Consider the following 15,669-nt stretch of genomic DNA (forward strand, 5'->3'; position numbering starts at 1 on the left):
TCTCCTCTCCGGGGGATGTGAGAAATAATGTAAACAAGCCAATTATGGGTGTAAGGATCTACACACAAATGTAACACCTGGTCTCTGTAACTACCAATCTTCCCTTCCCTTACCAGTCTTCCCTGCCTTTAATAATTCCTTTTTTTTCCCAAATTTAATAATTCCCCCTACCCTCATCACTCTTCCCCTGCCTTCACTACACCTCCCTGCCCTTACCACTCCTCCCTACCATAACCTCTCTTCAGTGGCATCAATGTCAGAGCCTTTCTAACTATAAACAATTTTAAAATATTCTAAATGTACATTTGATCTTAATGTTTTCTGTTTTCTCAGATTGTCCTGGGATGATCCAAAAATAGATAGTAGTCATAGATTTCAAATAGTTTTATATAAAGAGAATGATTAAGAAAAGTCATGGTCAAATACTTTATACACTATATTAAGGACCGATATTGCAACAGATTGTCTATTTATTTGTCTATTTATACCATAGAGAAGAGCTAGCACTTCTTTTTCTCATTATATGGTGTCTAAAACAGCATAAAGCCTTCAGTACAAAAGTAAATATAAAATGTATTATTGTATATGCAGAGCATACAGTACGATGGTATAATAGGTATAAATAGGTACTGAAATCTAGAGTGCATTATATGTAATAGGATTTTTTTTATTTTTTTTGCAGAATTACCACTCATAGTCAGCTTGAAACCCAATATAACATATCCAACAGATAACTTCATAGATGCAGAGATAGGTGAGTTTTGCTGTGTTATTAAAATTGCACAAGATAACATTCTACCCCAAACTGAGACAGAAATTAAAGTGGATGTAAACCCTCACACATACTCTGTGAAGTGAACAGCCTCAGATGATACACAGAGATGGAAAAAAATCCTCCTAAATAAGTTCTACTTGTATATGTTCTGTCTTCAGCTTTCTAGACTGTTTAGAAAGTGCACCTCCTGTTAGAATTTTCTCTTCCTGATTCACATGTGGGAGGGAAGTTTGGCCATACACTGTGAGCCAGCTGATTGGAGGAAAGGCACACACCCCCTCTCACTGGAATCTTCTACCTGGCTTCTTCCAGGTGCTGGGCTGGGGTCATCTTCATTAGCTGTGCGGGATGATGTTGCTCCTGCACATGCTCAAGAGTGCAGTCATCCCGTTACATAGGCACTGTGCAGGAATGTAACGGCTCACTGTACAATCTAAAGCAGACTGCAAGCAGGCAGGTAGGTTACTTTTTTTGCAGAATGTTGCATATCTTTTCTGCAATAAAGAACTTTCTGATCACAGCTTGTAAAAATGAGACTTTGGTTACGTTTTAATTGAAAAAAAAAAAAAAAAAACTCTAATAAAGGGTGATGTCTCAAACTGAATGCATACACTTAAAGAAGACCTATAATCAGAAGCAAAAGTTGGTAAATCTCCCGTGGAGTCCTGTGCACATAGTACTTGTCCCCATTAAAAAGCAATGGATAATAAAAAAAACCCCCAAAAAAATTTCTGCCATTGGTGGTTGTAGCTCCACCCCTCTTGAAGCCTAAAAATGTGGGCGCTTCTAGATGGGAAGTTGCAACAAGCACTGAGCCCCATCCCTTGAGGCCAAGGCTTACTTGCCCTGCACGTTGGGAGACCTCTTTGCGTGTATGTGCTAACCAATTCTCGGGACCAAGCAGGGCCGCGTTCATGTGAAAGTCAACATTAAAGGGGAAACCTAGCTTAGAGATGAGCTGTACACTGTGTGCAGTTGTGCAGCGACATACAGATCCCTTCTGTGCAACATTTATTTCTTATCACTTCACACCTACAGTATCTTCCAAAATGTATCTTCCAGAAAATACACTATAATACCAAAAGTATTAGGATGCCTGCCTTTACACACACACGTGAACTTTAATGGCATCCCAGTCTTAGTCTGAAGCTATAACAGCTTCAACTCTTCTGGGAAGGCTGTCCACAAGGTTTAGGAGTGTGTCTATGGGAATGTTTGAACAATCTTTCAAAAGTGCATTTGTGAGGTCTGGCACTGGTGTTGGTCGAAAAGGCCTGGCTCGCAGTCTCCGCTCTAATTCATCCCAAATGTGTTCTATTAGGTTGAGGTCAGGACTCTGTGCAGGCCACTCTAGTTCCTCCACCCCAAATCCATCCATGTATTTATAGACCTTGCTTTGTGCACAGGTCCAAATCATTTGGTGGAGAGAGAATTTTAATGTGTGGCTGTTTTTTAGGGGTAGGGCTTGGCTTCTTAGTTCTAGTGAAGGGAACTCTTAGGTCGTCAGCATACTAAAACATTTTTGACCATTTCATGCTCTCAACTTTGTGGGAACAGTTTGGGGATGGTTCCTTCCTGTCCCAACATGACTGCACAGCAGTGCACAAAGCAAGGTCCATAAAGACATGGATGAGCAAGTTTGGGATGGAGGAATTTGACAGGCCTGCCTCAAGACAGTCCTGACCTCAACCCGACAGAATACCTTTGGTATGAATTAGAGTGGAGACTGTAAGGCTTTCTCATCCACATCAGTGCCTGACCTTACAAATGCGCTTCTGGAAGAATGGTCAAACATTACCATAGACACATTCCTAAACCTTGTGGACAACCTTCCCAGGAGAGTTGAAGCTGTTATAGCTGCAGAGGGTCGGCAAACTCAATATTGAAACCTACGGCCTAAGACTGGGATGCCATTAAAGTTTATGTGCATGTAAAGGCAGGCTTCCCAATACTTTTGGTAATATAGTATAACATTTAGAGGGGGGGGGGGGCACTGCTGAGCCTGTGTCCTGCTCTACCAGTCCAGCTTTCCTGTCACCTCACTCCCAGTGACAGTTTAGGGTCCCACTGAGCACTAAGCGAGGGCCTCATGCGTGCACTTACTTAACTCCTTTAGCTCTCTCCGGTACCATGCGACTAGGCTCTTCGGGTCTCCGTACCATGGGTTTGGTCCTTGTTGCTTTTGGGGAATCGACTGCTAGGAAGGAAGCCAGAGCACCAACACCCTCGCTACCAGAGGACCCGTCACCCAAGCCTGGTGCCATTCTCCTCTGTCTGTCTGCTATTAATTCCCACCAGTTCATAATTACCCGTAGCAACTACATTCCTTCCTCCAACCCCATTGTTCAGTGAACCCTTTGTGGTGGCCTTCCGTTCCTTCCTTTCCAACAAGTTGATGTTATGCAAGCTTGGATTTGATCATTTTTTCCAGTTGCGTTTATCACAAAATTATCTTATTTTCATTGCTTTTGTTCTCGTACATGTATAGCAACACCTGCATTCAGCCAGGGGGAGCAAGAATGGATCATATGTTTATATGGGAATTACTATAAATTGTTGGGAGCAGCACATCACCTTTTTAGGTGGCTTGCTGTTTTAAGAGTGGGAACACAGTATTGGTGTATGCTGCAACTCTTAAAGTGATTGTAAACAATCACCTTGTAAAACAACCCATTCAGTTTAAAATAGAAATAAAAAGCAAAATATTTGTGTATTAATATAAAATAGCATTATAAATACATTTTTTACCCTTATAATAATTGATTACATTCTCTCTATTCTCAGTTACATAAGAGGTAGGGGAGGAGAAACAGCAGCACACTGAAATTTCCATTTAAAGTCTTTGCAGGAGGGGTGTGTCAGTAAAAGTTTGATCATTGGAGGACAGCACGTTGAGTTCCCAGCATAGCTAGAGAACTGACTACGATGTGTTCTGTTGCTTAGTGTGGTCAGTTTTTTATTGGAAAACAGAGGGACTGGCAGGAACACTAGGGATTTCACATAAAGGAAGCAATATAAAGAGAACAGGATACATTTTCATACCAAGTACATGGTGCAGCAGGCACATATCAGAAATATGAAATGTTTTTTAATGTACTCTATATTATGGTGTATTTATATCTTCTTTTTAGGAACTTCTGTAACTGTAACCTGTGAAGCTCTGTTAAGTGGAAACCTCTTTTTGGCCTGGAAGTATAATGATTCTTTTATTAATGAATATTTTGATGATGACAGAGTGATAGAGGGAATGCAATAGTAAGTATATGTAAATCACATAAAATGGTATTTTTGCATTATAGGGAATAGGTTTCTTTTTCTTTTTTTTTTTTTTTGTAAAGGCAATTTTGCAATACTTGGTTCAATATTTGAACAGTGAAATCTGTCTGAAGAGTTCTATCACATAAGTACTTACCGAGAATCAAGCTGCAGTTAGCCTATAGAAGAATGTTCAGGTCAGTGTGGTATACTGCATTTGTTAATAAACAAAAAAAACATTTAATTTTCCTCTTTTAGATAATACTGACAGTGTCCATTAGCTTTTCCTCTCCCGGCTAACAATAAATGCAGCAGAGGTCCTAAGGTCACCAGGTGGTCTGCACTTAGGAAAATCGGTGGGGGGGATACTTCACTAATTCTCACAAAAGTTTAAGTTGCCCTTTAAGGTGCCACTGACAACTGAATGTAAACAAAAGATTGCCAACATTAAAAAAAAAAAAAAAAATGCATGCCCTTTGGGCCTTGTAAGGATTTTGTTGGGAACCCCACACCAAAATTTTCCTAAAAATGGTTAAGTTCCCCCAAAATCCATACCAGACCCTTAGGATTTGGATTTTGAGGGGAACCCCACATCAATTTTTTTGTAATAATCAGCGGGAGGGTCCCCCCAAAATCTATACTAGACCTACAGTATATCTGTGCAAGCAGCCCGGCAGGCCAGGAAAGGGGGGGATGAGCAAGAGCCCCCCTCCTAAGCCAAACCAGGCCACATGCCCTTAACATAGGGGGGATGCTCTGGGGTAGGGGGGGTTCCCCCCAAAGCACCTTGTCCCCATGTTCATGAGGACAAGGGCTTCTTCTCCACAACCCTGGCCTGGGGGTTGTGGGGGTGCAGGGATGACTAATCAGAATCTGGAACCCCCGTTTAACCACTTTACCACCGGAGGATTTTGCTGTCTTTCGTCCAGGCCACTTTTTGCGATTCGGCGCTGTGCGACTTCAACTGACAATTGCGCGGTCGTGCGACGCCGTACCCAAACGAAATTTACGTCCTTTTTTTCCCACAAACAGAGCTTTCTTTTGGTGGTATTTGATCACCTGTGCGATTTTTACTTTTTGCGCTATAAACAAAAAAAGAGCGTTTATTTTGAAAAAATAACAATATTTTTAACATTTTTTTATATGAAATTCCCCCCAAAAAAGATGTAAAAACCAATTTTTTTAAAAATTTTTGGCCAATTTGTTTTATGCTACATATGTTTGGTAAAAAAAATCGCAATAAGCGTATTTTGATTGGTTTGCGCAAAAGTTATTGCGTTTACTAACAAAGGGAAAGATTTCTGTCATTTTTGGTGTTTTTTTTTTAACGCGTAATGGCGGCAATCTGCGATTTTTTTTGCGGGACTGCGACATTGCGGCGGACAGATCGGACCCTTGACTGACATTTTTGACACTTTTGGGGGTACCAGTGACATTACTGCAGTAATCAGTGCTATAAATATGCACTGTTACTGTAAAAATGACACTGGCAGGGAAGGGGTTAATTTTATTGGAGAGGGAGGGGTTAATGTATGCCTGGTGCTTACTGACGTGTAGGGGGGGAGGTGACTGTGTGAGTCATGGACAGATCGGATGTCCAGCTATGCTGAACAGTCCGATCTGTCACTCCCTGTCACTATGGAGATCCGCCCGCTGTGTTTACACACAGCGGGCGGATCTCCAGACTCGATCCCCGACGATCGGGTAAGAGCAGCGGCGATCGCCGCTGCTCCTCCCCTGGCCCGACTCCCGCTGTGAATGAAAACAGCGGGAGCGAGCCTCCGGCGGCGCGCAAGCGCCGCCCAGAAGGGGGAGTGTCTAACGACGTTAATACTACGTCGCTGGACGATAACGAACCACTCTGCCGCAGTAGTATTACTGTGAGCGGTTCTAAAGTGGTTAACAAGAGGGCCCACAGATTTTGCCCCCCCATGTGGATGAGTATGGGGTACATAGTACCCTTACTCATTTACAAAAACAAAAAAATAGTGTAAACAAAGACAGGAACCAGTTTTTGACAAGTCCTTTATTTTAAGAAAGAAAATATCCCCCGGTGTATATCCATTGTCATTCATGATGAATGCCGCTCCACTGACCCGAAAAAATAAATAAAAGGTCCGCACCCGATGCTGGCTCCCACCGACTGACAGTTATGCTTTATTGCTGCTGCTAAATGAACTAAGGGGTTCATTTAGCAGCACCTGGTCCCACCCCTTAGTTTCTTAAGTGCCCCCCCTTTTTCCTGGCCTGCTGGGCTGCATGCTCAAGTAAGGGTCTGGTATGGATTTTGTGGGGGGCCCCCACACCAATTTTTTTTTAAATGGTGTCCCTTTAAAATCCATACCAGATTTCAGGAGCCTGGTATAGATTGGGGGGTCCCACACCAAGCTTTTTTTTTTTATTTTTTAATGCTGGCATTCCTGCTGACAGCTGTTGAGTCAATGGTTGTTAAGGACATGGTAGCCGCCCACTCCTTAACAACCCCTTATTCACGGGTTGTTAAGGACGCAGGCGGCCATCTTCTCCTTAAAAACCATGTTGTTTACTGGTTGTTAAGGATGCTGGCGGGTGCCGGCTCCTTAACAACCAGGATGTGCCTCCAAAGTCTGAAAAAACTGCAGCATGTAAAATATTCAGGTGCAAATTTCATGCGACTTTTTAGAGTTAACATTGAAGCCTGTGGCCCTCAAGTTGCATGAAAGTCAGACCAAAGTAGTGCATACTGTAAGTTGCATAGATATGAACGATTCTCATTGGAAAACATGGGGTGCGACTTGTAATAAGACTGATGTCCAAAGATACATGACAAGTCGCACAAGTGTGAATGGAGCCTTAAGCTGCCTGTGGATGCTGCCAAGTCAGCAGGTGGTCATACTGTCTGGAGAGAGTTTTGTCAATGAATAAAGCTGTATTTGAAACAGAACAGAAACTGCTTCTTTAGTAAATGTTAAAGTGATACTAAAGGTAAAAAATAATAATAATAATAAACATGTTATACTTACCTGCTCTGTGCAAAAGTTTTGTACAAAGCAGCCCCAAACTCCCTCATTTCGGTTCCCCTGATGGCACTCTGGGCTCCTCCCTCCTGCTAAGTGTCCTCATAGCAAGCCACTTGCTCTGGGGGTACTCGTTTGTGCTCACTTCCGAACCCCTTCTGTGTGTTCATTGACACACAGAATGGGGCTCAGCCCACCCCCCAGTCCCTCCTCACTGCCAGTGATTGACAGCAGTGGGAGCCAATGGCTCCCGCTGCGGTGTCTGAGCCAATGAGGCGGAGGAGAGTAGATAGAGCAGATGCTCTTGCACATATTGCTGGAACTAGTCTGGGCTCAGGTAAGGATTTGGGGGGGGGGGGGGGGGACAGCTGCATATAGAAGGTTTTTTACCTTCATGCATAGAATGTATAAAGGTAAAAACCCTTCACCCTTGAGAACAACTTTAACTGAGCTTACTGACAAAAGTGAAGCTGTGTTTTATCTGTAAATGACTGGATGATTAACCACTTGCCTACCGTGCACTTAAACCCCCTTCCCATCCAGGCCAATTTTCAGCTTTCAGCGCTCTCACACTTTGAATGACAATTGCGCGGTCATGCTACACTGTACCCATATGACATTTTTATCATTTTTTTCACACAAATAGAGCTTTCTTTTGATGGTATTTAATCATCTCTGGGTTTTTTATTTTTTACAAAAAAAAAGAAAAAAGACAGAAAATTTTGAAAAAAAAAAAAGTTTTTCTTATTTTCTGCGAGTAAATTTTGAAAATAAATAAATTTTTCTCCTTCACTGATGTGCGCTGATGAGGCGGCACTGATGGGCACTGATAGGCTGCACTGATGGGCACTGAGGAGGTGGCACTTATGGGCACTGATGAGGTGGCACTTATGGGCACTGATGAGGAGGTACTAATATGCCGCACTGATGAGCACTGATAGGTGGCACTGATAGGCGGCACTGATGAGCACTGATAGGCGGCACTGATGAGCACTGATAGGCGGCACTGATGAGCACTGAGAGGTGACACTGCTGGGCACTGAGAGGTGGCACTGAGAGGTGGCACTGCTGGGCACTGAGAGGCGGCACTGACGGGCGGCACTGATGGGCACTGGCGGGTGGCACTGATGGGCACTGGCTGATGGCACTGATGGACACTGACGGGTGGCACTGATGAGCACTGATGGGCGGCACTGCTGAGCACTGATGGGCAGCACCATCAGTGCCCACACTCAGTGCCCATAGTGCTGCCAGTCAGTGCTCATCAGTGCCTAGATGAGCAGGCACTGATGGGCACTGACTGGCAGCACTATGGGCACTGATTGTGGGCACTGATGGGGGGCACTGATGGCGGGCACTGTGGGCATGTTTTTTTACCTTGTGTAATCAGTGCACTGGTGATCAGTGCCCTGATTACATTCTTCTGTGTCCCCGGCGCTGGGCAGCTCTCCCTCCTTCCTCACACTGCAGTCTCCGTGTGAGGAAGGAGCGCTGGTGATGAGAGATGATCTCATATGTTTACATATGAGATCATCTCCCATTGGACGGTCCGATCACGTGGTGAATGGCCGCTGTGATTGGCCATTCACGACGATCTGTGATCGGCTGTGTCCGAGGGACACGGCCGACACAGATTTTCCCTGATGCGCGCTCCTGGGAGCGCGCGGGGAGACTGTTTCTGGGAGGCCGTATAAAAACAGCCTCCCGAAAATGTGAATCCGCGCTGCAGCCGTACATAGGCTGTAGCGCGGATGGGAAGAAGTTAAAGAGAACTTGGCCATAACAGATTCACTAAGCTAAGCAGATAATCACTTTGCTAAAGTTTACCATGCATAGTATATTTTTGGGCCAGCTTCTGCTGAATTGGACAAAATTCAAGCCATGTGTGGCTCTGTCGACACTACCTGGATCGTCAAAGGTAAATTATAAAATCTAAAAATTGAAAAATCAAAGGAGATGAGTTAAGTAATGTCCACTGAACAGTGACTACAGTGACATGTGGGGGTGTCGCGCTGCTTAAATACAATAGCTGACAGTGGAAATTTCTCCATCCATAGTTTAGCATGTATAGCTAGCCTCAGTAAACAGCCTCTGTGTCAAGTCTAATGTACTATGTCTGTACTCATTTAGATATTAGCCATTACATTTATTTTTGATACACAAGGTGCATGTTGTTCTTCATATTTAGCAATTTTAGGCTAAAGAAGGTTACACACCTTTTTTATTTTTGTCTTGTTGAAGCTTAATTGAACAAGCTAAAATAAGAAGCTGATTGACTATCATGCATAGCTGCACCAGATTTGGTATTGGGCTTAATAATAAAACTCATATAATAAAAAAAATCAAGTCAAAGTTGCAATTAAGTTAATTAAGGGGGTTGTAAAGCCTGAAGTTTTTTTTTTAACCTTAATGCATTCTATGCATTAAGATAAAAAGCCTTCTGTGTGCAGCAGCCCCCCTCAGCCCCCTATCTCTATCCAGTGATGTACACAAATGCGTCGGCTGCCCGGGACTCTCCCTCTTGATTGGCTGAGACATTGGCTCCCACTACTGTCAATCAAAGTCAGTTAAGACCAGTCAGGAGAGAGGGGGATGAACCACGGCTCCGTGTCTGAATGGACACATGGAGCTATGGCTCGACTCGGGTGCCCCGATAACAAGCTGCTTGTTGTGTGGGCACTCGACAGGAAGAAGGGGCCAGGAAAACCGAAGAGGGACTCGAGAAGAGGAGGATCTGGACTGTTCTGTGCAAAACCACTTCACAGAGCAGGTAAGTATAACATGTTTGGTATTTTTATTAAAAAAACAAACAAACCTTTGTATCACTTTAATGTACAGAATACATAGAAATGCATCATACACTTAGTCAGCAGTAGAAAACAGGGACATGGTTTCCAGCATGGGAAATGAAAGGGAGGTTTATGGATATTAGGGATAAGTAACAGCTGCAAATGTTATAAAATGCTGATGTACCTGAAATCTGTTTGCTTTAGTAGACAAATTAATTTTTTTTGGAGCTTTAATCATTAGCATTACGCATCTAAAGAGAAGGATTGAGCTAATATTAATATGACTTCTCTTCTTACAGTAAAGCAGTCAAAGATGGACAAAATGTGCTATGCCAAAATATAACCTTTTTAAGTGTTAAGGAAGAAGATTATGGTCTACGATTTTTTTGTTATGCTGACACCATTTCAGCATATAGTCAGGCATTTTTTATACTGAAACGACCAGGTATGTATTCACATATACTGTAGTAATCTTCTTTTAAGAAACAAATGATCAATTATTTTCAGACCAAAGTACATGAGTAGAATATTTTTTGAAGCTAATTATATAAAAAGGCACAAAGTCAGTCCTCTTGATAAAGGAAAATAAATCATATAGTATTATTGTAATTTTTGTTGTAGCCCTGCCCCCAAGAGAGTGGTTTATTGCATGGGTATCCTCTTCACTTCTTGTGCCCTGAGCCCACTCCAAACCATCTGACACCATTAGCTCTGTCATTTTGAATGATTAAGACCACAAGTATTGCAGTGAATAATCAGTTTACTGCTTTAACTTTTGATGTAAAACAAGAATATGCAAACAGAATCAGAAATAACACAAATGTTGCTAAAGAGATAGATCCTGAATTCCCAACCAAGGATTTGGGTTTAGTTTAGCACTCAGAATCCGGAAAGCAGGCCACACATACATATACAAATAAATGTATGTGTATGCTAGAGGTTTGCGTTCAGCAACAGTAAACAATACTTTGAAGAATCTGGTGTAATTAGAGAGTGACCACAGATAATAGTGACTGACTACACTGGATAACTTAATGTAGAATAAACAATATAACAATACTAAAGTAACTATCAGAGTGCACTCTGTATACCAACGAGGGCCCCCTTTATGATGGATTGCAAGAGTTTCCTGGAGAGTGAGGCCTCACTTGTTGTAACAATCCTACAGGCTCACCTGAGTCAGAGGACTGCTGGCCGGAGTTAGGAGTGGAGCCCAGTGGCAAAGACCGCAGGCAGGTAGTAGGTGCTGGATACCGGATGGACACCACGTAGTACTCTGATGAGGACACGGTTTCACCTGAGGTGCGGAAACTAAGTGCTAGCTGGTTTTCACTAGAGCCCCTAATGGTGGGGATAGACTGCGCTGCAAGCTAACACCAGGACGCGGTCCTCAGGATCACCCAGCCAGGCAGAGTGCAGGTTCGGTCCAAAGGCAGAGGAGCAGACAAGGGAATACCCAGAGAGAAGTCAGACGAGCCAAAGGTCGGGGCGGGCAGCAGTAAGCGTAGTCAGACAATCCGGATCGGCAACAGAGGTAGCAGTTCAGTAGATGGGGACAAAGCAGAAGAGTAGTCGGTAGTCAATTCCTGGTCAGCGTTGGATTTGTGGTAGTAGATAAGAGCAGCAGGTGAGGAGTAGCTTGATCAAGGCTCAGGAGCTCAATAATCAGCAAACTTGAGTGCACGGGGCTGGACTTATATAGGGAAGTACCAGGTGTCAGGAATCAAGGGTGATGAGCAAGGCTTGGCAAGACTAAGGTTGAAATAGTAGGCTTCAGGGAGGAATGTTCAGGGAGGAAAGTCCAGAGAGGACGGTAGCCTAGTAAGCAGGGCTACCACCTGGGATGTGGCTGGTCACGGGTTTGAATGCCGACAGTACTCCCCCCCCTTCCAAGGTGACCTCCGGGCACCGCAGGGGCAGGCTTACCGGGGTGCCGTTGGTGGAACTCTCTTACCAGTCTGGGGGCGTGGACGTTTTCTTCTGGTTCCCAGGAGTTATCCTCGAGAGGGTAGCCCTCCCAACCAATTAGATATTGTAGTCTTCCCCAGTGGATCCTGGAGTCAAGGATGTTTGCTACAGTGTATTCTTCTTCACCCTGTACCCTCACGGGTGGTGGAGGGGGCGAGTTGCGGCCTGTGAAGGTGTTCTCCACGTATGGCTTGAGGAGGGAGCAATGGAAGACAGGGTGCACCCTAATGGAGTCTGGAAGATCGAGCCAGAACGTGACCTCATTAATTAGAGCGGAGATCCGGAACGGACCCATGTATTTTTGGGCCAACTTTTTGGAGGGGACCTTCAATCTGAGGTTCCTGGTGGACAGCCACACCTTGTCTCCCACATGGAAACCCGGGGTGGGTTTGCGGCGTCTGTCTGCTCCCTGTTTAAAGCGCCTCTGGGCGAGCTGGAGGTTGTTTATAATGTTCTTTTGTGCCTCCTGTAGGGTTGTTAAGCGTTCTGCCACTGCTGGGAGGGTGGAGGCGACAGGTAGGTGCGGAATGAACACCGGGTGCGAGCCTGTGTTAGCAAAGAAGGGGCTTTGCTTGGTTGAGCTGTGCTCAGCATTGTTGTAGGCAAACTCGGCCGTGGAGAGATGGTCAAGCCAGTCATCCTGCAGGTGGGAGCTGAAACAGCGTAGGTACTGCTCTAGGGTCTGATTAGTTCTCTCCGTCTGCCCGTTTGACTGGGGGTGGAAAGCGGAGGACAGGTTCACCTTAACCCCGAGCGCCAAGCAGAAGTTCTTCCAGAACTTAGAGGCAAATTGTACGCCTCGGTCGGAGACCACATCGTCCGGGATCCCATGCAGCCTGAAGACCTCTCTGAGAATAAGATCGGCCGTCTGTTTGGCGGTGGGTAGGCCTTTGTAGGGGATGAAATGGGCCATCTTGGTGAGGCGGTCGACTACGACCAGGATGGTGTTCATCCCTTTTGAAGGAGGAAGGTCTACCACAAAGTCCATGGAGATCGAGCCCCAGGGGCGGGAGGGAATGGGGAGAGGTTGTAATAGACCCACGGGAGAGGAACGAGGAGTCTTATTGCGGGCACAGACCGTGCACGAGGAGATGTACCTCTTGATGTCCTCCTTGTATGTTGGCCACCAGAAGGAGCGGGAGAGAAGCTCCTGGGTCTTTCTTGTGCCTAGATGGCCGGCCAGCTTGGAGTCATGGTTGAGTCTGAGTACTTCGAGCCGTGCGATTTCTGGTACATATAACTGTACGTCCTGATGAAACCAATGACCGTTCTTAAACGTAAGGCTGACATTCCTTGTGGGATGGGCAAGGAAGGGGTCATTTTCATATCCTTCTTTGATTGTGCCCAGGAGTTCTTAGGGGGTAGGATGTTGTTTTGGCCCTTGTTACTCTGCGAGGGCTCGGAAAACATTATGGAGAGGGCGTCAGCCTTACCATTCTTTGATCCGGGGCGATAGGTGATGAGAAAGTTAAAGCGGGAAAAGAATAGGCTCCATCTGGCCTGTCTGGCTGAGAGTCTCTTAGCGCTGCGGATGAACTCGAGGTTCTTGTGGTCAGTTAGTACGATTATGGGGTTGGTGGCTCCCTCCAGCAGGTGTCTCCACTCAGAGAAGGCATCCTTGATCGCCAGTAGTTCCTTGTTCCCGATGTCATAATTCTTCTCGGAGGGGGACATCTGGCGGGAGAAATATGCGCACGGGTGTAGTAGCATCTTCTCCCCTGTCCGTTGTGACAGAATAGCCCCCACCGCGGAGTCAGATGCATCCACTTCGACTGTAAATGGCAGCTCGGGGTTTGGGTGGATTAGGATTGGAGCGGAAGTGAAGAGGAGTTTCAACTTGGTGAAGGCCTCCTGTGCCTCTGGTGTCCAGGAGAAGGGGACTGATTTCTTGGTGAGTTGGGTAATTGGTGCTATGATCTTGGAGAAGTTCCGGATAAACTTCCGATAGAAGTTAGCGAAGCCAATGAATCTTTGTATCTCCTTCTCGTTTCTCGGAATTGGCCAGTTCATCACGGCTTGGACCTTCCCCGGGTCCATACTTAGGCCCTCTGGGGAGATGATGTATCCGAGGAACTGAGTGGTGGTTCGCTCAAACTCACATTTCTCTAGCTTGATATAGAGAGAGTTCTGTCGGAGTCTCTGCAGTACCCTGCGGACGTGTTCGTGGTGCTGCTCGAGGTTTTCGGAGAAGATCAAGATGTCGTCCAGGTAAACGACTACAAACAGATCGAGCATGTCCCTGAGGACGTCGTTAATGAAGTGCTGGAAGGTGGCGGGTGCATTGCAGAGTCTGAAAGGCATGACTAGGTACTCAAAGTGACCATAACGTGTCCGAAAGGCGGTCTTCCATTCATCCCCAGGGCGGATTCGGACGAGGTTGTAGGCCCCTCGAAGGTCAAGTTTGGTGAAAATCTTCGCCGCCCGGAGTCTCTTGAGGAGTTCTGAAATCAGTGGGGGTGGGTACCGGTTCTTTACGGTTATGTCGTTAAGCTTCCTGTAGTCAATGCAGGGACGCAGGGAGGAGTCTTTTTTCTCTACGAAGAAAAAGGGGGCTCCCGCAGGGGAGGTAGAGGGCCGGATAAACCCCTTCCTTAGGTCCTCGTCCAGGTACTCTTTCAAGGTCCTGAGTTCAGGCTCCGAGAGGGGGTAGATACTGCCAAAGGGTATTTTGGCCCCGGGCAACAGTTCTATAGGGCAGTCATAGGGTCGGTGTGGTGGCAGCTTGTCTGCGTTTTTCTTGTCGCAGACATCCTGGAACTCGCGGTATTGAGGGGGTAGCAGATCCTTGACGGATAGCTCAGATATGGTGGTGTCTTCGGGTGGAAGCACGGGTTTGTGGGAGCAATTTAGCGAGCAGAACTCGGATGGGAACTGTATGCAGCGGGTTTCCCAGTCCACCGAGGGGTCGTGGGTGGCCAACCATGGGATGCCCAAGATCACCGGAAACTTTGGGGAGGCGATCAGCGAGAAGTGGATCTTCTCGTGGTGATCAGGTTCTATAAGGAGTTGTAGTTCGATGGTCTCATGAGTCGCCGGCCCCGAGGAGAGTGGGGATCCGTCGAAGGTTTCCAGGTCAACAGGGGCTGCCTTCATTGTCATTGGAATGTTCTTTTCACGGGCGAAGGTTAGGTCCATGAAGTTGCCTCCCACCCCGGAGTCTAACATCGCAGAACAGGGGAGTTGTCGCCCCTCGATGTCGATGAGGATGGGGATGATGAAGTGGGATCCATGAGCCGCCGTATTGTTATCTTCAGGGGCTGCTGGCGGGGTTGGAGTCTGTGATTGCTCCTTTAGCTCCGTGATGGCAATAGTTCTTCGAATCTTATTGGGACATTTGATGGCAAAATGACCCGGCTCTCCACAGTAGAGGCAGAGGTTTTCCGCCAGCCGTCTCTCCTTCTCAGCTGTGGATAGAGACCTCCGTAGTGCGTCGACCTGCATAGGTTCAGGTGCTGACTGGGGGTCGCGCTGGGCGGTAGAGGAGAAGGAGTAAGTGGGTCTGTGGTCCGAGGACCAGAATCTTTCCCTCTTCCTCTCGGAGAGTCTTTGATCTATCCGGATGCATACTTGAATAAAGTCATCCAGATCGTCCGGGGCTTCAACTCTGGCGAGTTCGTCTTTTATTGCTTCAGACAGGCCTCGCCGGAATTGGCTCCTCTGTGCTGCTGGGTTCCAGGTGGTGTCCGTGACCCAACGGCAAAATTCGGCGGTATATTCGGCGACGGAGCGTCTCCCTTGTCGCAGACTATGTAGTCGCCCCTCGGCCGTCGCACAGCGGTTGGGGTCATCGAAGACTAGGCTCATGGCGGTGATGAAGTTGTTTAGGTTGTTCAGGAGCTGATTGTTAGACTCCACGTATGGCGATGCCCATGCTAATGCTTCATCC

At 46.1% G+C, this 15,669-nt stretch overlaps 1 protein-coding gene across 1 annotated transcript in view; it reads left to right on the forward strand.

Annotated features, from left to right (window-relative positions):
- The window catches only part of LOC309547231 (interleukin-1 receptor-like 2), a 139,202-nt gene that overhangs the window by 82,488 nt on the left and 41,045 nt on the right, over positions 1 to 15,669 (forward strand). Inside the window, exons 6-8 of the mRNA XM_082247046.1 lie at positions 683 to 754; positions 3,907 to 4,030; positions 10,115 to 10,260. Of these exons, the coding sequence (XP_082103172.1) occupies positions 683 to 754; positions 3,907 to 4,030; positions 10,115 to 10,260 (342 nt within the window). The remainder of the gene's footprint in view (positions 1 to 682; positions 755 to 3,906; positions 4,031 to 10,114; positions 10,261 to 15,669) is intronic.

Source organism: Pelophylax lessonae (assembly GCF_965119305.1).
Source record: "Pelophylax lessonae genome assembly, chromosome: 2".
NCBI lineage: Eukaryota > Metazoa > Chordata > Amphibia > Anura > Ranidae > Pelophylax > Pelophylax lessonae.